The sequence below is a fragment of the Microcaecilia unicolor genome, chromosome 8 (assembly GCF_901765095.1).
Source record: "Microcaecilia unicolor chromosome 8, aMicUni1.1, whole genome shotgun sequence".
NCBI lineage: Eukaryota > Metazoa > Chordata > Amphibia > Gymnophiona > Siphonopidae > Microcaecilia > Microcaecilia unicolor.
In genome coordinates, this window is record NC_044038.1 from 22,533,143 (window position 1) to 22,560,990 (window position 27,848).

Here is a 27,848-nt window from a genome sequence, read left to right on the forward strand (position 1 = left end):
ACAGAGTGCATGTTATAATGTAACATTTTAGCTCAGCCAACTTTTGAAGTCATTATAAAAAAAATATGCCTAGGGCCAGTGTACATTTTATACAGTGTCCTTTGCTGTACTTTCCCATTTTTGGGTAAACTATTAAGCTTCACACAGTCAAGATACCTTTAGTCCAACCAACCAGATCCGGGGACTGGGATAAGCCCCTTCCTTCCCACCCCGTAAGTGTGCAGTTTAATGAGGAATCCCACAATAGGTTCTTATTTCAGGTGCCAAAAAGGTATATCAGTTCTCACTGGGCTTGAATCTAAGTCTATTCCCAAATATCACTTGTGTGGGTATGTGAAAGCTATGCACATGACCACTAGTCCTTATTGGGATACATTAGGGCAGCGGTCTTCATTAATTTTTAAGCTGGGACCACTTTGGATTCAAATGAGCTGATGGAGAACCATCAAATATCTTCCGATGCAAGGCTGCGACACTGCTGACCAGTGTATGTCAAGGACATCCATGCCCAACAGCCCAGCCCGCCTTCAAACTTTTCATGGGAGTACCCCAAGGTGAGCATATTCATATGTATTCTCTTTATTTACAAATGTCCTTCAAGGATGTGGCTCTTTCCCCCATCCACTTTCCCCTGTCAGAAGCTTGACTCCAGATGCGAAGAACAGGAGAAAAAAAAAATCTGAACGACAATGGGGGGGGGGGGGGGGGGGGGGGGGGCGGGGGCTGCTAACAGCCCCTGGGCCTTACATTAAAGAACACTGCATTAGGGCATGCAAAGAAAAATCAAGAGAGACTTTTATTAGTGTGTACCTTTTCATAGATGGTATCTACTTTCTCACAGCTTGTCTTCAAACTTTGCCAGTCCAATAGATCAATTTTAATTTGTGCTAAATCTAGCTCCAACTGATGAATCTTGTTCATGAGATGCTGATCTTTCTCATCATCTCCTCTAGTAAAGCAAAAGCATAAGATTTAAAGTTACAAGGCAGATAATGCCTACTCAACAGCTGAAATTTTCTAATTTCAGATACACCTGAAAAATAATCTACCATTACTTTGTTCCACTGTTTTCTGAAGGCATCTGAGATCAGAGTACAATGTTTTGGTCTTTTGAGGCACTGGGGTTTCACTGTACAGTGTATTTTTTGAATTTCATGTGAAGAAGGAGAGGGGGGTAGGGGGATTTCACCTACAGGAGATCATGTACTAGCTTTCTTTTTGTCAGTATTTTTGTTGGTGGTCATCAAGATTGATTCTGGATTGAGGAGTGGCACAGAGTACTCCACATGCAACTCAGGTTTTCAAAAACAAAATCAGCCAGAACTATCACAATTTCAAAAACTTTTCTTCCATTTAATTTCAAAGTACAGTATATAGTCAATTGCATTTCAGTTCTGTTTTCATTTAAGCAGCATTTGGCGACAGTTATATGCAAGTTAAAATATAGCCTGGTATAAAGTAATCCAGTACATCAACTCAGTATTAAAGCAACAGAAATTCAGGGGGCCTAGAGAAAGGAGGAAGCAATATGGATCAACTTGGAAAATGGCAATACTCACAGAGGTATCATCTACAAACCTCCAAACTCCACTGTGTCAATCAAGCAATGTCAATTACCACACAAAGATTACAATATGTGTTATACATGAAAATTCAGATTGCCCTAACCCTAACATGACATACATACAAAAATCCTACCTTGCTATTCTGGCTTTTGTCAGGTCCATTTCTATCTGGAGCTCCTGGAAAATAAAGAAAAGCATTTAATTGTTAAAAAAATTACAAACAAAAAAAAAGTGGTTAACAAATCAGTTTTCAGCAACTCAAACAAGTAATATTACTTGCACAGAAATAGCTGAGTCTAACAACCAGGTAAGTATGTTCACCCCTAAGGGATATATGAAGAAAAAAAATACAAAAGAATTATTTTTTCTTTTTCTCAGCTGTAGTCCACTACAGAGAGAAATCCAATATTACATAAGAGGAAATAAGAAAAATATCAAGAGGAAATTGGTCATGTGTCAGATAGAGCAGATGACCTTTATAAATCCTTATATTACGAAGGTCCACTCAAAGGAGTCCCACCAGGAATCTCCTTGGTAGCTTAAAGATAGTCAAGTGTGAAGGGTACAAAAAAAAAGTACTTAAGAGAGATAGTGACTACTACATTATAAGGAAACATTAAATGGAAGGATGCTCCCAAATGCAGAACTCCAGGATGGAGCAATAAATATTGCCATCCTCTTCTAGGTCTCGCAGGATTTTCCTATTTTTCTACCTACAAATTGCTTCTCTACATTTTTAAAATATTGGTTAAGCATCCAATCTCAATCAACACTTGAAGCCGTTCTCTAATGAATTTCAATGAGTCACCTGTCATATCCCCTCTATCAAACATGTACCATGTCCCCTTCATTGAAATATGATAAAAACACAAAATATTGCTGGCATCAAATCTTGAGAAATTTGTATAACATGCATAAGGTATTTTTTCAACATTTCACTAGGTGAAGAGTTCAAATCTTGAAGGTGGGGTGGGTGGATTCAAAAATTTCAACATTCTCCTGCTTATACCAAACAGCTGTCATAAAAGCAAAAAAAAAACAAAAAACTTGAGAATCACTTTCAACTTGTATTCTAATATATATACACACACAGAAATATATATTTTTTTATTTTTCTTTTAACATTATACACGTTCCATCTTTGACAGGTGGATCTGGGTAGTTTTTTATTTCATTAAATTTGTACTGTGTTCTTTATATGGTAAATTTGTTATACTCCGCTTTGGTGACCTCTCAGGGCTTGGAAGGGCAGTTTATAAAAATTTCTCCCCTTAACCTTCCCTACCTCTGGCTGGCATGATTGGGTTTATACTGTAATCCTTGATGGTCTAAAATCTGTACCTGTCATTTTCCCTCCTTCACCAGACTTCAGTGCACAACCTCTGGAGTGCCAAGGCCTATTAGGCATGATGAATGGTGAATCAGAACCCATATCCCTCATACTGAAGTACTATAACTTCAGACACGAATATTAAGCTATATGAATTGTCGTAAGACTAACATTTCTTTATGCTATTTTCTTTGTAGGTATGACAAAAGTATGCATACAATGATATACAGGCAAAGGACAAAATATTCCTTTGGAATTTTATCAACAATATTTTCAGAACTGTATACCATCATTCTACTTCTATAAATAAAATTAGGCCAGAACATATTAAAAATAACCTATAAAGAACACTCATAGCTCACAAAATAAAGGTTCTTCCATTCGGTGGAAATCCAGTACAGGACAGACTGGTTGAAGGTAAAATGCTTGCCTCCATTTAGAAAAATAGAAGAAATCAATACTGAAACCTCTAATGTCCTGTAAATAGACAGAGTCAGAATTGACACCTTATGGACTATTCAATCAAAACTTTCCAACCAGATTCAAACAGATAAGGGGGAGAGATTTGGTTTATGTTCTTGGAAAACTATATAATTCACCTTGACCTCACAAAAAGTTATTTGGCCATAATTAAACATATAGATTGAGTGTGGGGGGGGGGGGGGGGGAGACAAAATATTCACTTATGTACCTCTGATTTAGCAGACAGCTTTCCCAGAAGATCTTCTAGCTTCATGATACGCAAATCATGTTCTTGGTGGAAGGCCTAAAAGTTAGTTTTAAACACAAAATGTATATCTGTTAGTCAAAAGCAAGAATCATATTGTCACTGGACAGTCATGAAGGGGCAATTTTCAAAATCCATTTACCCATACTATGTACCAATTTACACAGGGTAAAAAGCTTTCTGAAAATTGATCAACCTTAACCTGGCTAAAAGTAGATGTCCTTACCTTGCTAGCTGCACTCAGTAGAGACATTTGAGGGGGGCATGTTTAATGGTATTCTACTTAATGTTTGATCTGCCTTTATAAATTAACAGATCAGAGTGGTGTACAAGGAAGGAATGTACATAAATAGCATTTTTTAACCTATGAGCACTATTTTCCATGGAATAAAGTAAGTGCAAATGTTTGTTGGTATTTTATAGCCAAAGCAGTTCTGAATGTATATGTACATTTTCTTCTTTCAAAACCTTTGTAAAGATTGTGAGTAAAACGTATGTGCAGATTTTACACCAACGTGGGTAGTATTTAAAATTACCCCTGGAATGGGCCATTTTCAAAGTATTTCTTGCATGCAAAGCATGTTTCATACATGGAAAATGGCGAATATAAAATTGTGCAAAGGGCTATGCATGCAAGCACATGCATGTTTTTGTGTGACCTGAGCATAAGTGTTTCCAAGAGTATAGTTTTGGTGGAGCCGGGGAATTGACAGAATAGGCGACAGATCACGGGACAGCGACCTGATCAACAAGATAAGTGGTGTTTTACCTGAGTTTATTTAAGATTGGGTATAAACTTTAAAGACTACCAGGAGGTTTTTTTGCCTATGATGACAGAACTCCAACAAATTCATAGAGCTGTATAGCCAAAAAATACGGAGTCTGTTGAGGCTTTTTCCTCCGGTTCAACATAGAAGATATGCAAAGTGCACCGTTAGGTTCTAATAAGATAATACTGTAAGTAAGGGGTTCCTAACTTATTCTCAAGTGAAGTTTGTAGGTAAATCTGAGTGCCAGAAAATATTCAAATGAACTGAATTTCTGTTAGTATAGTCCAACCTATGTCCTTGAAGAATATAAAATAAATCAGCTAATCTGTTTACAATAAATATCACCCAAGGCAGCCAGTAAACAAACTGTCACATATTTACCATCGTGTCAGTGGTCTCATTCGGCTTCACTCCATGAAAATGCTGATTTAGTATATTCATGATCATTGACGACATCCCACTTTTATCATTCATTTGTTCAACTTGCTTCTGGAGCCTCTGAAGCAGCAGTGTAATTTTAGCATAGTCTTCCTCATGGTGACTGCACTGGTCAGATAGAACAGCAATCTGTTTTTCTATCTCCCTTATGCGACCAAAATCAAACTGCTGGATGACCTATAAAAAAAACCAACACAAACCCAACACACCTAAACATTAGTAAAATAACGTAAAGAAAACTAATTACACCCTGCATTAAGACAGGAAATAGATCTGCAAATAGAATTTTTAAACGCTGTAAGACAGTCAAAATCTGCACTATAATGTACAGAACACACTTTCTGTCTGAGTTTTCATTTCTGACATTTTGCTGGAAATTCTGTAAGTGACTAACAAATTTTGCCACCACACGGTATTCTAACAGAGGCATTAAAAAGCTCGACACCCTTTATAGAATAGCTTGTGGTGCTGGGATCCGCGTTGAACTTTAGGTGCGAGGAGTTAAGGGAATGTCCCTGACCACGCCCCTTTGCTGATTTGCTTGGAAACAGTTAAGCCTATTCTATAAATGGGTGCTCGCAAGTGTGTTTTTGTGCAGATCTGCAGTTTCTGCCCCATTTCGGCACCTTGCATCCATTAGAACACTTTTCTGTGCTGAAAATTTGGTGTGGAAGTGGCACCTGTTAGGCGTCATAAATAGAATTTCCCCCTTTATATATAGCACCCATTATCAAGATTGTCTTTACAGCTGGAGTTCAGCATGATGCAAGTTCTTTTAGCTGAGTATAAACTGCTAGAGTAATACACACATTTCACCAGTACATTTTTTAATCAGCTGTCCATCTTTTTCTCACATCTTGATGTGTTGGGACTCCCTGATGCTGGGAAAAAGTGAGAAAAGGCTAGAATATGCTGCTCTGGGCTCTGAGGAATCAGCATCGGGGCTTGGTTCCACCCCCAGCTGTTCCTGCTGCTTCCTTCGATTGGCCGGCTGACATCCCAGAACGCCCATCTCCTTGAAGACGGACTCTCATTGGCTGGCTGCTGTTCCAACTCCTCCTCTCTGCAGGGTTTCCCTGATGACATCACTCTAGAGCTATGAGCTGATTGGAACCGAACTTCCTGGTGTCTCCCTCCAGTAGTGAGTGGGCGGGACATCCCAGGCTGACACTGTCCAATTGGTTTAGCCCCTCTCTGTTGTGCTTCTAGCATGGGGGATGCTGTTTCCCAGCAGAGGCTGTTTGACCCTTGTCTTCCTTGCATTTTTGATAAGTCACCATTACTTTTATGCTTTACATTTACTGCCCCCCCCCCCCCCCCCATTTCTTGCCAGTAAAATGTCATTTGAAAAGAAGAATCATGGCACGGCTTTCATACACGCAAAGAAACTGCATGTAAGTCAGAGTACTTTTTTTTTTGTGCGTTCCACCTTCCCTGCCTTGTTTCTCCCCTTCTCCTTACTTGCGACAATGAAGAACCGACAGCTCCAGACCTCCCGTTAAAATTTCCATGGTAAAGGTAGGGACTGCTTTTGTGCATGGGGTCGGAAACGGCTGTGCATCGCCTTGCATGCACATTATAATAGCAATTAGCTCATTATAATAGCTTTGCATTCCATTTTCGTTAGCTGCTACCGTGACAGGAAAATGGCTCGGAGAACCCTTTTGTGCATGTCTTGTTTTGCTCGCTAAACTGATTAGAACTAGTTTCAAAACCACGTTGCTGGCTCGTTAGGTTTAGCGCATCTGGCCCTGGGTCTGGTGATCTCACCAGCTCCAAGCTAATATCCTCTCATGTTTCCTAGCTTGTACGACTCCACCCACCTCCTCTGTTCCTGCACTGCTGGGACTCTTCTGCACTGATGGACCCTTCAGAGATCCTGCCTGCCTCCTGCTACATCTCTCCAGGACAAGACATCTTCAGGTTGTATAAACCAGCTCTATTGGGTAATCAGCAGGTGGCCCCTAGATTCTGGGCCTAGGGCCTAAGCATGTGTTTGCTTTAAACCCTTTTTTAATAAGGGTAAGTCACTTTTCTATTAAGGGCCTAGCACTTCTATTATTGTTGCCTCCTTTATTCTGATAACTTAAGTGCTGCTAAATAAATCTTTTTCTATTTTTATAAATTTGGGCCTTGTGTCAATTTCTTGTCAGTATAACTGGGGCTGTGGAGTTGGATCCATAAGGGAACATTAGTAGTTATTTTTTAAAAAGTTTGAGTACTAATCAAAATTATAATAGAGTTCTTGTTCCCAATTGCTCCACCCTCTGAACAGAGGCAGGGTGATCTGTCTTGCCCCCACATGTTGTTGCACTCGATGTCGGTTCCGCATCTACTGCCAAGTCTCCTGCCATGCTCAATGTAGAACCAAAAAGCTTTTTATGCTGGACTCTGCAGGCTTTAAGTGTCCTTGTTTGCATGTGCAGACAGAGAGCACAAACTACATCCTGGTGCCAACGGACCCAAGCACTGAACAAACCAGTTATGGGGGTCTGTGCCTGAAATGGTCATATTGCACCGAGTACATGTTTAAAGGCCACTCAGCATCCTCACTGACAAGAGGGAAAAATGGCCGACGCAAGGTCAAAAGGCTCAATGGCCCAAGGAGCTCAAGTAGTTGCATACCTAAAAATGATCGCTGCTTCCTGGCCAAAAGAAGGGCTCAGAGGACTCAAAGGCCAAAAAAAGAAAAATTAAAAGAATAAGTAGAAAAATCAATAAATTGATTAAAACAAGGAAAAAAAGAGAAAAAGTGTTCGGAAAAAGGGAAGGCACCAAAGGTAAAGCTTGACGTGCTGAGAAGAGATTAGAAAACCAACCTCTCTGCTCCGCAGAAAATACTAGACTGCTGGTCCCATGCTCGAGCATCGGGTAAGAAAGCATCTGCACATGCACGGTGGGGGCACTGCCTCAAAGTTTTAAAGTGACAGTGTACTATGGTAGTGTCTGCACCGGGCTCCGTGGATGTTACCCACATGTGAGAATATTACAGTGGTGGAAATAAGTATTTGATCCCTTGCTGATTTTGTAAGTTTGCCCACTGACAAAGACATGAGCAGCCCATAATTGAAGGGTAGGTTATTGGTAACAGTGAGAGATAGCACATCACAAATTAAATCCGGAAAATCACATTGTGGAAAGTATATGAATTTATTTGCATTCTGCAGAGGGAAATAAGTATTTGATCCCCACCAACCAGTAAGAGATCTGGCCCCTACAGACCAGGTAGATGCTCCAAATCAACTCGTTACCTGCATGACAGACAGCTGTCGGCAATGGTCACCTGTATGAAAGACACCTGTCCACAGACTCAGTGAATCAGTCAGACTCTAACCTCTACAAAATGGCCAAGAGCAAGGAGCTGTCTAAGGATGTCAGGGACAAGATCATACACCTGCACAAGGCTGGAATGGGCTACAAAACCATCAGTAAGACGCTGGGCGAGAAGGAGACAACTGTTGGTGCCATAGTAAGAAAATGGAAGAAGTACAAAATGACTGTCAATCGACAAAGATCTGGGGCTCCACGCAAAATCTCACCTCGTGGGGTATCCTTGATCATGAGGAAGGTTAGAAATCAGCCTACAACTACAAGGGGGGAACTTGTCAATGATCTCAAGGCAGCTGGGACCACTGTCACCACGAAAACCATTGGTAACACATTACGACATAACGGATTGCAATCCTGCAGTGCCCGCAAGGTCCCCCTGCTCCGGAAGGCACATGTGACGGCCCGTCTGAAGTTTGCCAGTGAACACCTGGATGATGCCGAGAGTGATTGGGAGAAGGTGCTGTGGTCAGATGAGACAAAAATTGAGCTCTTTGGCATGAACTCAACTCGCCGTGTTTGGAGGAAGAGAAATGCTGCCTATGACCCAAAGAACACCGTCCCCACTGTCAAGCATGGAGGTGGAAATGTTATGTTTTGGGGGTGTTTCTCTGCTAAGGGCACAGGACTACTTCACCGCATCAATGGGAGAATGGATGGGGCCATGTACCGTACAATTCTGAGTGACAACCTCCTTCCCTCCGCCAGGGCCTTAAAAATGGGTCGTGGCTGGGTCTTCCAGCACGACAATGACCCAAAACATACAGCCAAGGCAACAAAGGAGTGGCTCAGGAAGAAGCACATTAGGGTCATGGAGTGGCCTAGCCAGTCACCAGACCTTAATCCCATTGAAAACTTATGGAGGGAGCTGAAGCTGCGAGTTGCCAAGCGACAGCCCAGAACTCTTAATGATTTAGAGATGATCTGCAAAGAGGAGTGGACCAAAATTCCTCCTGACATGTGTGCAAACCTCATCATCAACTACAGAAGACGTCTGACCGCTGTGCTTGCCAACAAGGGTTTTGCCACCAAGTATTAGGTCTTGTTTGCCAGAGGGATTAAATACTTATTTCCCTCTGCAGAATGCAAATAAATTCATATACTTTCCACAATGTGATTTTCCGGATTTAATTTGTGATGTGCTATCTCTCACTGTTACCAATAACCTACCCTTCAATTATGGGCTGCTCATGTCTTTGTCAGTGGGCAAACTTACAAAATCAGCAAGGGATCAAATACTTATTTCCACCACTGTATGCCTGCTTGTCCTTGTAGAACAAAAACAGTAATCATCTGCTCCTTTTTTAGGTAGTGCCTTAATTCTCAGTTTGATATATAGTGAAAATCTTATGAATAAACTTGGGTTGTATAATATAAAAAAATGTTACTAGATTCATATAAAAAGAGTAAAGCAAAGAGCAAAATGTTTTACCAACAATGAAAAATCATTGCCAAAACAGTCTTCAAGAACAGCACAATGCAAAATATGCCTAAATAATGCTTAAGTTACTAGACAGCAGTTCTTTTTGGAGTAAAAATCTATAATTAAGACTGAAGTATTGTTTTTGACATACAGAACTTTAAGGAAGTCAATGGTTAGTATGGAGAAATTAGATCTTACCTGCTAATTTGCTTTCCTTTAGTCCCTCCGGACCAGACCAGGATTGGACTGTTGGGTTGTGCCCGCCTACCAGCAGGTGGAGACTGAGAAAAAACTGACTCTAGAGAGCCAATAGGAGCCCTGGCCATGTGACCTTAGCCTCAGTATTTGAATAACAAAGCAGGAAAGAAAGAAAGAACTTCTGTGCCGTATGGAATCCTAGCAGCCACAAATTCCTCGGCAAAACCGAGTACTAGAGCTCACCAGCAACTCTCACCAAAGAAGTGGTTTGGCCCATTTGTATTAGAGCTCGCCAGCAACTCTCACCAGAGAAGTGGTATGACTCACTTAAGGTTTCATATATATTCCATCAACTGAGCTCACCAGCAACTCTCACCAGAGTAGTGGTATGACTCACTTAAGGTTTCATATATATTCCATCAACTGAGCTCACCAGCAACTCTCACCAGAGAAGTGGTATGACATATTTAAGGCTTTATATATATTCCAGCAACTGAACTCACCAGCAACTCTCACCAGAGAAGTGGTATGACCCATTAAGGTTTTATATATATTCCAGCAACCGAGCTCACCAGCAACCACCAGAGAAGTGGTATGGACCACGCAAAGTCTTTTTTTTTTTTTTTGTAAACATTCCACGTGTGGTAAAGGAACGAATACACTTCCAAACTTAATAAAAGAATCTAAAGAGTTGATAGAACATGGGAGGGGCCTGGTCCGGTCCGGAGGGACTAAAGGAAAGCAAATTAGCAGGTAAGATCTAATTTCTCCTTCCTTAGCATCCCTCCGGACCGGACCAGGATTGGACTGTTGGGAAGTACCAAAGCAGTAATCTTACGGGAGGGACAGACATTGAGAATGTGGTAGAGTCCCTGAAGACACCCAAACTAGGATGAATACGAAGCCAAAGCTTGATGATCCAAGAACCGCCAATAAACTAAATAGAATGACTACAAAGCAAAAAAGCTGAAAAGTCCAAGCGATGCTGAACATTGTCCCCTACCAAGTGGCCGCTATATAATGTCCCCTACCGCACTATCAGTGCAGCGCAAAGGACAGAGAGACGCGAGGAAAAAAAAAAAACGACTGAAAGAAAGATGGCAAAGGTAGAAGCAGAGCCGCCTGGAAACAAAAAACTGCAATGAATCTACCTCAGCTGAGAAAGTGGAAACCGAGATCCTGAAGTACAATACTCCAGATAGCGTAGACTATTGCTGACCTAGCAACAGATTGGAAGTATGTAAAGCCTGTCAGTGAGAAAGTACCTGATCACTAGAAGCTAAATAGGTAAAAAGAATGCAGTTAAATACTATGCAGAAGAAGAAGGTACCTAAATCCCTGTTGCAAACTAGACTGAAGGTCCAAATAAACTGACAGCCGCTGCAGTTACCCAACATGAAGAAAACATATCTCAGAGCGCAATTCAAATGAGAGAGAAAGAACCATCTGTAGCTGTTGCCTCTGCAAGCCAATCACCTGAGACTCTTGTCGTAGACCCCAATTAGTGAAAACGGGAATAAATCAACAGTAGACACTTGTTAGTACCTTTCATCTGTTAGAAACATATAGAAGTCCATAAAACACTACACAGTTCCAGGAACAACATGTATAGAATGTTTGTACGTTTAGGAATCTAGCCAGGTGCTCATGGTCTGGATTGGCCGTGGACAGAAAGGTGGGCTCAATAGGACCTTTGAGCTTTTCCCAGTGTGGAATTACATATGTACTTATGTAGTAGAACTATAAATATACATATATATTTTCACAGATGCAGCCATCAAAAAACTGGTCACTGTGTATATGCTCCCGGCATACCTGCAGGAAGAATGCTCAATCTCAACCACCAGACCACTAGTGAGAATACAGAGGCCAACTGAGCGGAGGGATTCCATCAGAGATAAATATCTGGATAGGAGAGGGCATCTATCTCTGCCGCTGACAAGTCTTTTTAGCAAGAGAGTAAGCGAGGCACATGGAAGGTCAGAGCGAAAAGAAATAGTTGTAGAACTGGGACCTCCCCTTAAGGTACTATCCACTGAGAAAACTCTTTTTTTTTTTTTTTTTTTTTCTTCAATGGTCACGAAATTGACAGAGTGAAAAGCTGCCCAAAAAAGACTACCGAGACTCCAAAGCGAATGAAGAAAAAATTCCTTCTTGGGAGCTAGAAAGTAAAATTTTACTCCGCAAAATAGAGCAAGGTAATGGCCGAAGGCCCAAGAACATCCAGAGAAAACAGAAAGTGGGACGCTTGTAGAGAAGACAAAAACAGTCTGTGCCAACTTGACTAAACAATGAGAGAAAAAATAGAAACATGCTATGAAATCTAATGAGATCACACGAGAGCTCAAAAGAGAGACCTGGCTACATGCACCCCATAACCTAGGGTGTGCCCGAAATGCACCACCCGTTGCTTGACCTGACAACTCTGCCAATAAGACTGTCTGTAATGAACCAGACATCTATGGAAAGGATGAAACGACGAGACGTAGTTTCATGAGCGCCGCTGCTACTACGACCATAACTTAAGAAAAAAGTGCGCGGAGCCGACGCGAGACCGAAGAGCAGGGCAAGAAAACTGGTAATGAGGACCTTATCATCCTCGTATCACGGACATTACTCCTCCTATACTGAGATGTACTAAGATGTACCGACCCACATCCATAAGAAATGAATGTGGTACTTGCAACCTGGATTGACCACAACTGAGAACAGGATGCTGGGCTTAATGGACTCTTAGACTTTCCCCGTATGACCATACTCATATACTAATAGCAAAAATGCACAGGAAGTGAAAGAATCCCCTTCCAATTGAAAGGAAGGTCTGGAATGAGGACATATAGAATGAAAATGAAAGGATCACCATATGTTGAGCGTGGACTGAGACACACTGGCCTTTAATTTTACCGGATCTCCCCAAACCTCATATCATGTCATGCCTCCTTCCTCACTGAGATGTACAGAGATGAACAGACGCACACTCACGAGATATGAATGTGGTATTTGCAATCTGGATTGACCCCATCTGAAAACAGGATGGGGACTCTTGGCCTTTCCCATTATGGCAACACTTATGCCCTTATGGCAAAAAATGCACAGAAAATGAGTGAATCTCCTTCCAAGAGAAAAAAACTCTGGAGAGAGGAAGAATAAAATGAAAATGAAAAGGAATAGACTTGGAAAATACCTATTACGGAAAAGGTGGTGAATTTGTGCCACAGGAGACAAGACTGTACCTGACGTCAAGAAAGCTTGAAACAAGACCCTAAAATCTGTAAGGAAGAGAAAGGGATAGCAGATATTATGGATGGTCATACTGGACAAAACCAGAATGTTTACCATGTGCCCAGGCTGAATAGATAGAGGAAACAAAAATACAAGTAGATGGCATGAGGACCTCCCACTATCCTTAAGTGGGAGAAAATGCAAATTGACCTGATAACTTTACTCCCTAAGTGGACATATATCTTGTAAGTCCTAGAAGAAAACTAAGATAACACATGAGAAACTCCAAGACAGTTGGAAAGTAGAGAAGATGTGAATAAAACATGCCTTCTAAAGCATCTGAGAAAACTGGGTGCTCGGTAGACAGGACTGAGTCTCCTAGAATATGAGAACCATCTGAACCATGTAGCCTATGCAGCTGTCATCTGCTATGCCAAAGAGAATGCATAGCCATGAAAGAAAATTGCTGAAAGGAAGTAAGACCTTATGTCCAGAATTGCAAAGTACGCAACAATTGAGTATCAGACAATGTATTTCATTGCACATGGCATCTGAACCATATAGCCTACGCTCTAGAGAACGTTTGTTAAGATCTTAAAACACTGTATAAGAACATAGCCACAGAGGAAAATTTCCTAAAAGGAATTAAGATCTTATGTCCAGCATTGTAAAGTACCAAACAATGGCACCTGAACCAGATAGCCTATGCCATAGAAAATGTTTGTTAAGTTCTTAAAACACTGTATAACATCATAGCCATGAAGGGAAATGCTTGAAAGGAACTAAGATATTATGGCCAGATTTGTAAAGTACTAATCAATTGACTATTAGACAATGTAGTCCTATTCACCAGGAAATGAGAAAGACACAGAGTGACACACACTGGACCTCCATAAAAACTGCGCTAGACAATAGCAAAGACCTTTCCTCCAAACATCACACACAAGGGAAAGGAATAGGAAATTGGTTATTTTGGAGCTGAGATATAATTTAATTCGCCCCATCGTCTAAAACAGAGAATTCCCGACTGAGCTGCACTTTGAATCGGAGTCTTGCCAAGAACAAAGAAATCGCCAACTGAGCTGCACTTTAATTCACAACATTGCTAGCAACCAAAAAGTCCCCGACGGAGAAAAAACAGAGGGGAAAACAAAATGAGCGCCATTCGCATCGTAACATTTCGTTTTTGTTTTGTTTTTTTAATAGCTTGAAAAATACATGTAAAAATTAATTGCGGGGAAAATATACTACCAATTGCCCCAACTACCGGAGAAACAATATCTCCTTTCCATTGCACAAACAGCCAAACACAGTAAAAGCAGAAAAACGCTGCCGCATCAAGGGAAATTGCAGCTGCAGGCAAAACAATGGCGGCCAAGCGCGCCAAAATGAGAAGAATAAAGTTCGGGGGAGAAAACCACTGACCAGACCGACGAAGAAGCAGGAAATCCGTGCCGCTGAAAAACAGATAACCTCCGATGCTGCACAAAACATGGTTTAGCCTCTGGCCCGACAGGAACCGTCAATACAGCTCCCAAGCTATACAGACCTGTCCAAGAGCGAGCACGCGCTTAACAGTTCGCGCCTCTCTTTTTTTTTTTTTTACAACTACCGCCGCTAACAACGCCGGATAGCAGAGGAAAAATAATGAAGATAACAAAAAAAACCACCGATTAAAGTCACAGATGCTGACTTTTCACTTTTTTTTTTTTTTTTTTTTAATAGCTCCGCCAGAAAAGAAAATAAAGACTCTTCAAACAGAATAAGACAGAAGAGCTACCTGCTCGTTATAAGACTGGGGAAAGCAAAAACTACTTCCTTTAAATTCCTTTCATTTGAATTAATTTTTTAAATTTCCTTTTACTTGATTTAATTCTTTAAAAACAGCTGCCTATTAAAAGTGGCTGCCTCTCCCAAAGACGGTACACCTTTCCAGAGAAAGGGACGGCCCTTCCCTGCTAAGCCAGGGAGATGGGGAGGAAGGGGGGTGGACTCGAGACACCCGAGTTTAACACCCCAGAGGCTGTCAAAGAAAGAAAAGAAACCCTGTCAAGCCTCTAATTACGATTCCAGGCACAGAAGAAGTATTATAAATATATCTGTAATATCTTATAGAGAAAAAGAGAGAGAGAGACTAATGGGCTCACTTCCTACCTGCTGAGAGACTGAGAAAATACTGAGGCTAAGGTCACATGGCCAGGGCTCCTATTGGCTCTCTAGAGTCAGAGTTTTTTCTCAGTCTCCACCTGCTGGTAGGCGGGCACAACCCAACAGTCCAATCCTGGTCCGGTCCGGAGGGATGCTAAGGAAATGCTGTTTACACAGGTCTATGTTATTCCAGTGGGCCCTGTGTAAAATAGCACATCCCTACTAGTCAATGATCTCTCAATTGGCAGTAATGTAACGCACAAGAATGCTGTTGATGGAAGGACATCAAACCTACTTTTGGCGGCAAATTTGAATCTGAAATAAGAGGATCAGGCTGAAGAATAGATGCAGGCTCCTCCATCCACTGTGCTGTAAATATGCTTGTACCATTAAAGATAGGCACCAGTGAGCGCAAACCTTCAATGCCCCAGTACCACAATCCTTATGAGAAACAAAAAAAGAACATAAAATAAAAGAGAGATTAGAAACACGATATAAACTCAGATCTTTTACTTTATTACAGGATTTTACCAGTGGTGTTCCTTGGTCGGCTGCCACCTGGGGCAGATCGCTACCGCTGCGCACCCTCTCCCCCCACCCCGTGTGAAGCATCGTACCTCCCCTGGCGCATCACCTCAACCCCCCCACCCTCACGGGGTGCATTGCTCTTACCTCCTGGGGTGCTGGGAGCAGCTGCACAGCTGTCAGCTCCACCGGTTCCCTGCTCCCTCTGCCCCAGAACAGGAAAGTAACATCAAAGGGAGCAGGGAACTCCTTGCACACCCCCACCAGCGTGCACACGGGGCAGACTGCCCTCACCGAGTCATAGGATTTTACTCAAGTGAGTTTCTACTATACCAGTCCTATGTAAATTACAAATATTTTTTTACCAGAATGGCTTTACCAGCACCTAACAGATGTCATCCAGAGACCTAGTCTTTAGAATACACTGCTAAAGTAAACACTGACTTGCACAACAAAATGCAAATAATGGACTCACCCAACAGAAGCAGCAAGAGTGGGATAAACAGGAGCAAAAACTTGCCAATTTTTCGAAGACATCTGGAAAGAGAAATTTAGAGATTTAGGTGGGGGGAGGGGGGGTTGGCACTTATGAAATGACTTATCTGCTTTTTAAAAACTGCTCCTTCATGCAAGAAAACCAAATGTGTGATCTCAGTTGTGCATATTTTTCCCCACACTGTGGCGAGGCTTTCTCAGGGTGAGAATAAACAATTTGACTGGTTAATTAATTGAACACACGTTTTGGGTGAAGAAAGGCACAAATCTCTGCAGACAATTTTAGAAGGGCCAACAAAGCAAAATTACCTGCACAATTTTGCTTTGATTATTGGTACAAACTCTGCAGATAAAATTTAGCCTTGGTGTTTGTAGCAACATGAGATTTGAGACATACAAAATAACCTTTAAATTTCTTCTATTGAACAATTAAATATTTTACTGTACACATCAAAGACAAGTTAAATGACTTTATATTATTAAGCAGTCCCCATTGATCCACGATCTGTGTCCCAATGCTTACCATCACAAAAGCAAACTAATGTGTTTATCACTAGTCAGAGTATCACAAAATAGAAACGTTTCAGAGTATCTGTATGTAGGGGGTTTTTTGTTTGTTTTTTTAGTTGTAGCAGTGTGGTTGCCATATCAGTCTATATGAATCTACAAAAAATGTTTCAGCAATTTAACTACTACTTGTGAGGCTAATATTTTGCTGATGGTTGCCATATAAAGTTAAATAGACAACTTTATCTAACCAGAATTTCCAAAAGAGAGATTCAAGCTATAACACAACACATTATATCCTGGGACTCCAAACTGTGCCTGCTAGGTCTCCTAGAAGGAGAAGACATCATCAGAGAATATAAAAAGCTAATATTACACCCATTAGTGGGAGCCAGAAGTGAAACAGCTAAGCCTGGAACGAGAAATTAGGTCTGAAGTGATAATTTTCTTTCCGTTAGTCCTTCCCACTATTCTAGAACCTGTGGGATAGTTGTGTCCAACCACTAGCATGTGGAGATAGAGAACTGAAAACTGAGTCAAGACATCTCTCTTTCATAGCTGCTTTTTTTTTAATGATGTGCATTTCCTTTGTTTGGCCAGCAGATGGTGTCTGTGCTTTGTTTGTAAAGTTGATACAGAAGTGATAGTTTCTTCTTCCCACCTAAGCTGACGAGAGGTAATCTGCACTGCTGTTGGTCAGAAGCCCCTCAGTGTTTATACTCTGGGCTCTGATAGAGTGGGAGTGTGGGAGGTATCAACCTCTATACTGAGACTCTATTCAAAGACTGTGAGCAGTTAATTTTCCTGAACTCCCCAGGTACTACTCAGGTAGTGAATAAGTGTTTAGTATTGATTCCTGTTTAATTTACTTGTTATCTGTTAATTACACCCTATTCATCTGTTCACTGTTCTAACTTATAATAATAAATCAATTTATTTATTTGAGTTGTTTGTCCTAGAATGACTAAGAATCCTAGAGGTTTGTGTTTTGAGTCTGTGGGCGCTTTCTAGGAACTGTGGGACCCCTGGAAGTGTGGCCCCAGTGTCCTTAGAAATCACTGGGGAATTAAGTTGTGGGTAAAGGGTATGCCAGAGTACAGCACGTGCACAGGTGGTAGTGGGCCTGAGCAGTGCTGGGACAGACCCTTTAGGTGGCTTCAGGGTTAGCCCCAGGTGGGTGCTAGGCATTCCATGACATACAACCATTAGTGGGAGCCAGAACTAAAACAGCCAAACCTGGAAGGAGAAATTAGGTCTTAATTGATCATTTTCTTTCCATTAGTCCTTCCAGGACCTGTGGGATATTTGTGTCCAACCCCCAGCAGGTGGAGAGAGAGAACTGAAAACTGAGCTGAGATATCTCTCTTTTCATCCAGTCCAGCTCCTCAGTATTTACATAAAACAAGCAGTAAGGAGAAACTCAGAATAAATACAACAACCTTAAACAACTCACTAACCTAACACTAAACAGAATGGCAAACATGTGCGGACTTCTCCACTCTGGGCAACTTGTACAGAACAAGGTAAAATTATGTATAATCATACCTGATAATTTTCTTTCCATTAATCATAGCTGATCAATCCATAGACTGGTGGGTTGTGTCCATCTACCAGCAGGTGGAGATAGAGAGCAAACTTTTGCCTCCCTATATGTGGTCATGTGCTGCCGGAAACTCCTCAGTATGTCGATATCAAAGCTCCATCCGCAGGACTCAGCACTTAGAGAATTACACCCACGAAGGGACACTCTGCCCAGCTCACCACCGCCAAAACGGGGGAGGGGAATTAACCCAGCTCATCCCCACACAAGTGGGGGAGGGGAATCCGTCCAGCACATCCCCGCGGAGCGGGGGAGGGACACCACACCCGCCGATGCGGGGGGATCTGGCTTATCCTGCAACCGCAACCGCGGGAGGAGCTGACTGACCCTAACACCGCCGAAGCGGGAAGGGTACAAAGCTGCCCTACAGCCGCACGAAGCGGGAGGGAGTGCCGGCAGAATTTATGTCTCAATCCAGCCCCGTAAAACGGAGGGGAGAGGAATGCAGCAGCTCACTGTAACACAAACTCGTCTCAACTCTTGAAGAATCCAAGTGAAAGAAGAACTTGAACACGAAGTCCTCCTGAAGTAACTGAAGGCTAAACTTGAACCTAAAATTCAACCAGAATATAAACAGTACAGATATCTGGGAGGGGCTATGGATTGATCAGCTATGATTAATGGAAAGAAAATTATCAGGTATGATTATACATAATTTTACCTTCCATATCATCAAGCTGATCAATCCATAGACTGGTGGGATGTACCGAAGCAGTACTCACCCAGGGCGGGACATAGAAATCCCTGACCTCAACACTGAAGCTCCAAACCGGGCCTCCGCCCGTGCAGCTACAGTCAAACAGTAATGCTTGGAGAATGTATGAGCCGAAGCCCACGTTGCCGCCTTGCATATCTCTTCCAAGGAGACGGATCCGGCCTCTGCCATCGAGGCCGCCTGAGCTCTCGTGGAGTGAGCCTTCAGCTGGATAGGCGGCACCTTCCCCGCGGCCACATAAGCCGCTGCAATGGCTTCCTTGACCCATCTTGCCACTGTAGGCTTAGCAGCCTGCAGACCCTTACGAGGACCTGCAAACAGGACAAACAGATGATCCGATTTCCGGAAATCATTGGTCACTTCCAAGTATCTGATGATGACTCGTCTCACATCCAGATATTCAAGAGCGGAGTACTCCTCTGGGTAGTCCTCCCTACGAAAGGAAGGGAGACAGAGCTGCTGATTCACATAGAAGCGAGAACCAATCTTGGGCAGGAAGGCAGGCACTGTGCGAATAGTCACTCCTGCCTCAGTGAACTGCAGAAAAGGCTCTCGACATGAGAGCGCCTGGAGCTCGGAAACTCTTCTGGCTGAAGTGATAGCCACCAAAAAGACTGCTTTCAACGTCAGGTCTTTCAGAGATGCCCTCGACAAGGGTTCCAAAGGCGGCTTCTGCAATGCTCTTAGCACCAGGTTGAGATTCCACGCAGGCACCACTGAGTGCAGAGGAGGGCGCAGGTGATTAACTCCCTTGAGAAAGCGCACCACATCTGGCTGCGAAGCCAGGGAAGCACCCTTCAGGCGGCCCCTGAAGCAAGCCAGAGCCGCTACCTGGACTTTAAGGGAACTGAGCGACAGGCCTTTCTCCAGACCTTCTTGCAGGAACGCCAACACTGAAGAAATTGGAGCAGTGAAGGGAGAAAGTGAGCCTGCTTCACACCATGCTGCAAAGATACGCCAAACCCTGGCGTAAGCAGTAGAAGTAGAGCGCTTCCTCGCTCTCAGCATAGTGGCGATGACCTTGTCTGAGAAGCCCTTCTTCCTCAGACGCTGCCGCTCAATAGCCAGGCCGTAAGACCAAAGGGAGAGGGATCCTCCATCACCACGGGACCCTGATGTAACAGGCCCTGCTCCACTGACAGCCGCAGAGGATCGTCGACTGAGAGCCTGAACAAGTCCGCATACCAGGGACGTCTGGGCCAATCCGGACCCACCAGGATTACCCTGCCGGGATGCTTTGCCACCCGGTCTAGCACCCTGCCCAACATGGGCCAGGGCGGGAACACATAGAGGAGCTCTTGTGTCGGCCACTGTTGGAGAAGAGCATCTACTCCCAGGGATCGAGGGTCCCGTCCTCTGCTGAAAAAGCGCGGCACTTGGCCATTGGCCGATGACGCCATCAGATCTAGGCTCGGCTGGCCCCAGCGCTTCGTGATGTCCAAGAACGCCTGAGCAGATAGTTGCCACTCTCCGGGCTCCAAGGTATGGCGACTGAGAAAGTCCGCCTTGACATTCATGACTCCGGCAATGTGGGCCGCTGAAAGCTGCTCCAGGTTCGCTTCCGCCCACTGGCAAAGACTCATAGCCTCCTGGCTAGAGCGCTCTTGGTACCTCCCTGGCGGTTGATATAGGCCACAGCCGTGGCATTGTCCGACAGGACCCGTACAGGCTTCAACACCAGTACCGGGATGAACTCGAATAACACCAACCGAATGGCTCTGAGTTCCAGGAGGTTGATAGACCACTTGCCTCTGCAGGAGACTAGAGCCCCTGCGCTGTCCTTCCCAAGCAGCGGGCTCCCCAGCCCATCAAAGAGGCGTCTGTCGTGACGACAATCCACTCTGGGGTCACCAGAGGCAATCCTGCAGACAACTTGTCTGTCTGCGTCCACCAGCTCAGCGCCTTGCGCACTGCTGGGTCCACGGGAAGGCGCACAGCATAATCCTCCGACATCGGAGTCCAGCGCAGCAGCAGAGATAGCTGTAGTGGTCTCATATGAGCCCTGGCCCAGGGCACTACTTCCATCGTGGCCGTCATAGAGCCCAACAGCTGCACGTAGTCCCAAGCCCGAATAGGAGAGGCTACTAGGAACTAGTCCACCTGAGCCTGAAGCTTGACAATCCGATTGTCTGGCAGGAACACTCTGCCCACTTGGGTGTCGAATCGAACTCCCAGATACACCAGGGACTGAGTCGGGCGCAGCTGGCTCTTCTTCCAGTTGATGATCCATCCCAGGGAGCTCAAAAGAGCAACTACCCGGTCCATAGCTTTGCCGCACTCTGCATAAGAGGGGGCTCGGATCAACCAGTCGTCCAGATAAGGATGGACTTGTACTCCTTCCTTTAGCAGGAAGGCCGCTATGACCCCCATTACTTTGGAAAAGGTCCGCGGAGCAGTAGCCAACCCGAAAGGGAGGGCTCTGAACTGGAAGTGTCGTCTCAGGACTGTAAAACGCAGAAAGCGTTGGAGAGGAGGCCAGATGGGAATATGCAGGTACGCTTCCTTGATGTCCAAGGAAGCCAAGAACTCTCCTGCCTTCACTGCCGCTATAACAGAGCGGAGAGTCTCCATGCAAAAGTGCCTCACTTTCCAGGCCCGATTGACCCCTTTGAGGTCGAGGATAGGCCGGACAGAACCTCCTTTCTTTGGAACCACAAAGTAAATGGAGTAACGTCCCTTGCCAAACTGATTTTTTGGCACCGGAACGACCGCACCCAGGCGGATCAGGTTGTCCAAGGTCTGCTGCACTACCACAGCTTGACCGGAGACTTGCAGGGAGAGAGTACAAACCCGTCTCTTAAGGGTTGGCAGAACTCTAGCTTGTAGCCGTCTCTGATGACTTCCAGCACCCACGCGTCTGAAGTTATAGTGGTCCACTCGCCCAGAAACGAGGACAGCCGTCCTCCAATCTGCACTGGGGCGTGGACCAAGGCCCCGTCATTGGGTACGAGACCCTGGGGGAGGACCGGAGGGAGCACCTCCGGGACGGCGGTCTCTGCGAAAGGAATGCTGCTTGGGGGAGAAATTCCTCTTGAAGGAAGAGGGGGCAGAGGAACCCGACTTGCCCGGGCGGTACCGATGGGCTTCCTGCAACCGTCCTCTGGAGGTATCGGGACGAGTACTAACCCGAGCCCTGACCTCTGGTAATTTCTTGCCCTTAGACGTGCCGAGATCGGTCACGATTTTGTCCAGCTCGACCCCAAAGAGCAGCTTGCCTTTAAAAGGCAATCTAGCCAGGCGGGATTTAGAGGCGTGGTCAGCAGACCAATGTTTCAGCCAAAGCCACCGCCGCGCAGAGACTGTCTGAGCCATGCCTTTAGCTGAGGCTCTCCAGACATCATACAGCAAGTCTGCCAAATAGGCTAAGCCCGATTCCAGGGCCGGCCAATCAGCCCTCAAGGAATGATCCGAGGGGGAAGCCCGCTGCACCATAGTCCGGCACGCCCTGGCCACATAGGAGCCGCAAACTGAGGCCTGCAAACTTAAAGCAGCTGCCTCAAAGGACGACCTTAAGGCCGCCTCCAATCTTCTGTCTTGGGCGTCCTTTAGGGCCGTGCCACCTTCCACCGGCAACGCCGTTTTCTTAGTCACCGCAGTGATTAAAGAATCCACGGTAGGCCACAGATAGGCCTCACGTTCACTCACAGCCAAAGGATAGAGGCGGGACATAGCCCTAGCCACTTTAAGGCTCGTTTCCGGGACATCCCATTGAGCCGCAATTAAGGTGTGCATGGCATCATGCACGTGGAAGGTTCTAGGCGGGCGCTTCGTCCCCAGCATAATGGCAGAGCCAACAGGGGCTGAGGGAGAGACGTCCTCCGGAGAGGAAATCTTCAAAGTGTCCATGGCCTGTAACAACAGGTTGGGCAAATCCTCTGGGCTAAAAAGCCGCGCTGCAGAGGGGTCATCCGCTCCAACCGAGCGGGGATCTATCTCCTCCAAGGAATCCGCAAAGGATCGTTGGGAGACCTCAGACACGCTGCCCTCATCTACATCGGAGGAGACAAAAGTCCTCCAAGGCCTGGAAATCAACCCGAGGGCGTTTACCTCTGGGAACCTCAACCTCTTTATCAGAAGAGGGAGCAGGGGCAGCGTTTTGCATGAGGAAAGCCTGATGCAGCAGCAAAACAAACTCGGGGGAGAAACCCCCCAGACTGTGCACTTCCGCAGCCTGGGCAACAGCCCTAGACGCACTCTCAACCGGCGCTCGCAATAGCGGGGGAGAGACATGCTGCGCATCCAAAATGGCGTCCGGCGCGAAACTCCGTGAAGGAGCCGCGCGGGAAGAACGGCGCTTAACTTTAGCCGCTTTTGTGCCGTCGCCCAAATTAAGGGCGTTCATGGCATTAATGTCTCCAACCTCAAGGGCGGCCCCGAAGAAGCCGTCCGAGCCGCGTGGCCGGCCAAGATGGCGGAGGCGAGGAGCGGGGGATGGGCGTTTATGGCGGGAAAAAACCGCCACGCCGGAGGAACGACCGGGACATTCATCGGTCACTAAACTATCACCCATCAAGGGCGAATCAGGTTGTAAAACCCCCGCATCCCCTCTAGAAGCGCTCCAGCGATCCGGGGAGTGACCCTTTGCGCCCTCGCCCTCCGACGCCATTGCCACGAGGAGAAGAATCGGGGAACCCCCTGCCCGCTATAAAAAGGTAAAATTACCTGCTTGCCGCTCCGAGCTGTAACGAACTGGTGTCCCAGTGAGTAGCTGCAATGAACGTTTAAAGAAACGTCGAATTAAACGCCTTTAAAGACGTTTAAAATTTTTTTTTTTTTTTTTTTTTTGTTAAACGGAGCCAGCGGGAGGGGGGAGAAAAGGAGGGACCTGGCACCACCAAGTTTGCACTTGCTCAAAAGAGCCCTCAACCCCAGGCCTCAACAAAACCTAAGGATTAGGCTTGGAGGCCTAGCCAGAGCTGCTGCTGTGTATGACCACCACCTGCTGAGATAGAGAACATACTGAGGAGTTTCCGGCAGCACATGACCACATATAGGGAGGCAAAAGTTTGCTCTCTATCTCCACCTGCTGGTAGATGGACACAACCCACCAGTCTATGGATTGATCAGCTTGATGATATGGAAGGGATATGCAGAAAGCACCAAGCAAGGTGACAGTCATCATCTGACCCATTACTTTGAACCAACTAAACATCTCAGAAACCTTGGGCAGGCCTCTGGAATTGTGGGAAGGACTCATGGAAAGAAAATGATCAGATTTCTCCTTATGTAGCTTCCCACTATTCCAGAACCTGTGGGATGTTCAAAAGCAATCCTCATGCTCTACTAACACATCGTTAGCCAACTGGGAATGCGATGCTCAAAGCTCACAGTGCTTGCAACGTCTGATTTAAACTGGCTCTAGCCAATCTAGTGATCACATTATTCAGCGCCTAATGCTCAAAGGAGTTCTGCGTGGTTTTTACCATTCAGGGCAGTGGTGTGCTGGAGCCGAGTCACACTGGCTCATGTGAGCCGGTTGTTAGTTTTTTTTTAATTGTGCAAGTCGACTGTTGCACCAGATCAGCTGGGGTAGGAGTAATCCTCCTTCGTTCCTGCCCATGCAGTCTCCACTCTCCGTACTGTGACTGCCACAAGTTTCAGTGGCAGTCTCACAAGATTGACGCGAGTTCCTGCTTCAGTCTCGTGAGAATGCTGTGGGAACTCACAGCAGCCATTTTCAGTACAGAGAGTGCGGCGCTGACCTCATGCATTCAATCAGCTTTGCCCCACTCTTGACATTCCCACTCAGTCCTCCACAGAGGCCCGCCTTGCTCTCTTTGGTCAGTCCTTGGACCAGAGAATAAACTGTCTTCCACTTCCTTCCTGGTTGTGCGGTTCAGCCAATCAGTTGAGTGCTTTCTGTCTAGCGCATGCACTGCCGCTCACCTTGCACTGGTAGACGCCGTAAATTTGAGTCTGGTCTCAGCATGGGCAGGAGCTTAGGAGAATCACTTGCCCCAGCGTGTAGACCACCAGGGCTGTGTAAGGTAGGCCCGGGGAGGGGTTTTGATAAACATGCTGTGCGAGGGAGAGAAAGGGGACACGCTGCGCGTGGATGAGAGGGAGAGAAAGGGGACACGCTGCGCGTGGATGAGAGGGAGAGAAAGGGGACACGCTGCATGTGTATGAGAGGGAGAGTTGGAGATATATACATAGAGGGAAGGGAAAAGGGAGAAATGCAGCACAAAGAAGGGGATGAGAGGAGAGGGGGACATGAGCATAGATGGGAGGGAAAGGGGGATATGCTGCTCATGGATGTTTGCTTTTTTGAAAATACATATCTTTTCTAATTTTGTACTTAGTGGAGAATGGAAGAAAATGCATTTTTGGTACTTTTACCAGTATTTTCACTGTGTATAGAATCTGTCTTTCTTGGGGGGGGGGGGGGGGGGGTCCTCCAGTTTTTGTCTACATGTTTTTTTGTGGCCTCCTATTTTGTATCAGTTGAGGGTCTGTCCATGAGCAACGGAGGTGAAGGATTCAGCTGGCATGTAGTGTCTGTGTAGGAATCTATAACAGTCCAGCTTGTTCCAATTTCCCAGTAGTGGGTATATTGGTATATTGGGTGAGAAACAGTCTGACAGTAAATCATATCAGACTTAATGTCAATAAGTTTATTGTGAAAAGAATTAGCAAATTGGGATAAATAGCAAACATAGGTTGACTACAGATACAAAAGTGTGGCAAAAATCAAATCAACGCATTCTGTGAAAATCAATTGGCCATTTGGAATTTACAGTAAAGGGTTTTGTATGTTTTATATTATTTGTAAATTGGTTGCTGCCTGCACATAGCATTTGTACCAACAGAAAGCGAAGATACATACCTGTAGCAAGTATTCTCCGAGGACAGCAGGCTGATAGTTCTCACATGTGGGTCGACGTCTGTGTCGGCCCAGGAATCGGCAATTTTGTAAGCAAAAATTTTTTAAAAAGTTTGCCAGAGCCTTCTGGCATTTGAACCGCGCGCACCACGGATGACTTCCCGCCCGTCACGCAAACGTTCCCGCTCAGTTTAATCAAAAAGCAAATAATAAACAAACAACAACTCCAAAGGGGAGGTGGGCGGGTTTCTGAGAACAGCCTGCTGTCCTCGCAGAATACCTGCTACAGGTATGTATCTTCGCTTTCTCCGAGGACAAGCTGTTCTCACATGTGAGGTATCCCTAGCAACCAGGCTCACTCAAAATAATGAACATTGGTCAATCGGGCCTGCACTGGTCTGGTATGGATGCCTAAGGAAGGAAATATGTTACATAAGGGAGCCATAAGGGGATTTTTCTTCTTAAATTTGGCCACCTGGAGCTGGATGAGCAAAGGCAAAGGGGGAAGGAAGATAGTGTTAGGTAGCGGCGGTCACAGCAGAAGAAAAAGATGAAGGTTGGATTGTTAACTTAACTGAAGGTAAGGGGATTGTTTGGCTGGGATATTTTAATACCTATAAAAAATATAAAAAAAAAATAAAAAAAAAAAAGATGACATGAGTGGAGAGGGAAGGTAGAATTATGACTGTTGCAATTTGTAGTTGAATTTCTGGTGTACTGAAGAATGCTGAACCAGACAAATGATCGAGTTTTGTTACGTACCATTAAGGGAACTGAGCACAAGACCAATTTAGAATGGAAACTCCCTGTATTTGATAGTCTAATATAGATGAACAATCTTTCTTGTCAAAATGATGTTTGTTAAACATTTAAAGTTAGAAAAAAAAATGCACTTGACTCAAGAAAATGAAAACAGACCTTCACTCCATTTCTCATCTATCCAAAGCATGAAGACAGCAGCAGCAGAAGCAAGAGTAGTGGTGACAATAGTAGAAACAGTCAGTAAAGGACCCTGTATGTCAGTGCACACACAGACACCAGGTACTCTGCAAGGGCATCCAGTCTAACAGGAAGCCCACACAGGAGGATAGGTCAAGGCCTAATTCACAGACCCTATACTGACTACTGCTTCTAGCTAGTAAAGGATGAGGGGGAGGAGGAAGCACAACCTTGTTTCTGTGTCCTCATCTGGGCTCCTGATCTACAGTTTAGGAACCACCATTTTAGGGCAATTGTAATTTATGTGGTCTCCTGATATATGCCCTCCAGAGACCACTAGCTAAAAAGAATTTGCAAAGGTAAAACCCTTATACAATCCTGTTTAGAAGGAAGGAGAAATTAGATCTTACCTGCTAATTTGCTTTCCTTTAGTCCCTCCGGACCGGACCAGGATTGGACTGATGGGTTGTGCTCGCCTACCAGCAGGTGGAGACTGAGAAAACTCTGACTCTTGAGAGCCAATAGGAGCCCTGGCCATGTGACCTTAGCCTCAGTATTTGAATAACAAAGCAGGAAAGAAAGACCTTCTGTGCCATATGGAATCCTAGCAGCCACAAAGCACTCGGCAATGCCAAGTATCAGAGCTCACCAGCAACTCTCACCAGAGAAGTGGTGTGGCCCGATATGTATTACAGCTCACCAGCAACTCTCACCAGAGAAGTGGTATGGCTCACTTGTACTATAGCTCACCAGCAACTCTCGCCAGAGAAGTGGTATGGCTCACGTATAATATAGCTCACCCACAACTCTCACCAGAGAAGTGGTATGGCTCACTTGTCTTATAGCTCACCAGCAACTCTCACCAGAGAAGTGGTATGGCCCACTTAAGATTTTATATATATTCCATCAACTGAGCTTACCAGCAACTCTCACCAGAAAAGTGGTAAATCATATTTAAGGTTTTATAGATATTCCAGCAACTGAGCTCAGCCACAACTCTCACCAGAGAAGTGGTATGGCGTATTTAAGGTTTTATAGATAGATTCCAGCAATTGAGCTCACCAGCAATATAAACCAGGTAAAGTTCTGTATATAT

General features: G+C 44.7%; 1 protein-coding gene across 8 annotated transcripts in view; it reads right to left on the minus strand.

Moving 5' to 3' along the window:
• Window positions 1-27,848, minus strand: part of SUN1 (Sad1 and UNC84 domain containing 1) — a 152,971-nt gene that overhangs the window by 23,703 nt on the left and 101,420 nt on the right. For all 8 annotated transcript variants that reach the window (XM_030212205.1, XM_030212203.1, XM_030212200.1 and 5 more), the window contains 6 exons: window positions 16,149-16,210; window positions 15,444-15,589; window positions 4,774-5,007; window positions 3,587-3,661; window positions 1,699-1,742; window positions 811-949 (listed from right to left, as the gene is read on the minus strand). In XM_030212205.1, the coding sequence (XP_030068065.1) occupies window positions 811-949; window positions 1,699-1,742; window positions 3,587-3,661; window positions 4,774-5,007; window positions 15,444-15,589; window positions 16,149-16,210 (700 nt within the window). The remainder of the gene's footprint in view (window positions 1-810; window positions 950-1,698; window positions 1,743-3,586; window positions 3,662-4,773; window positions 5,008-15,443; window positions 15,590-16,148; window positions 16,211-27,848) is intronic.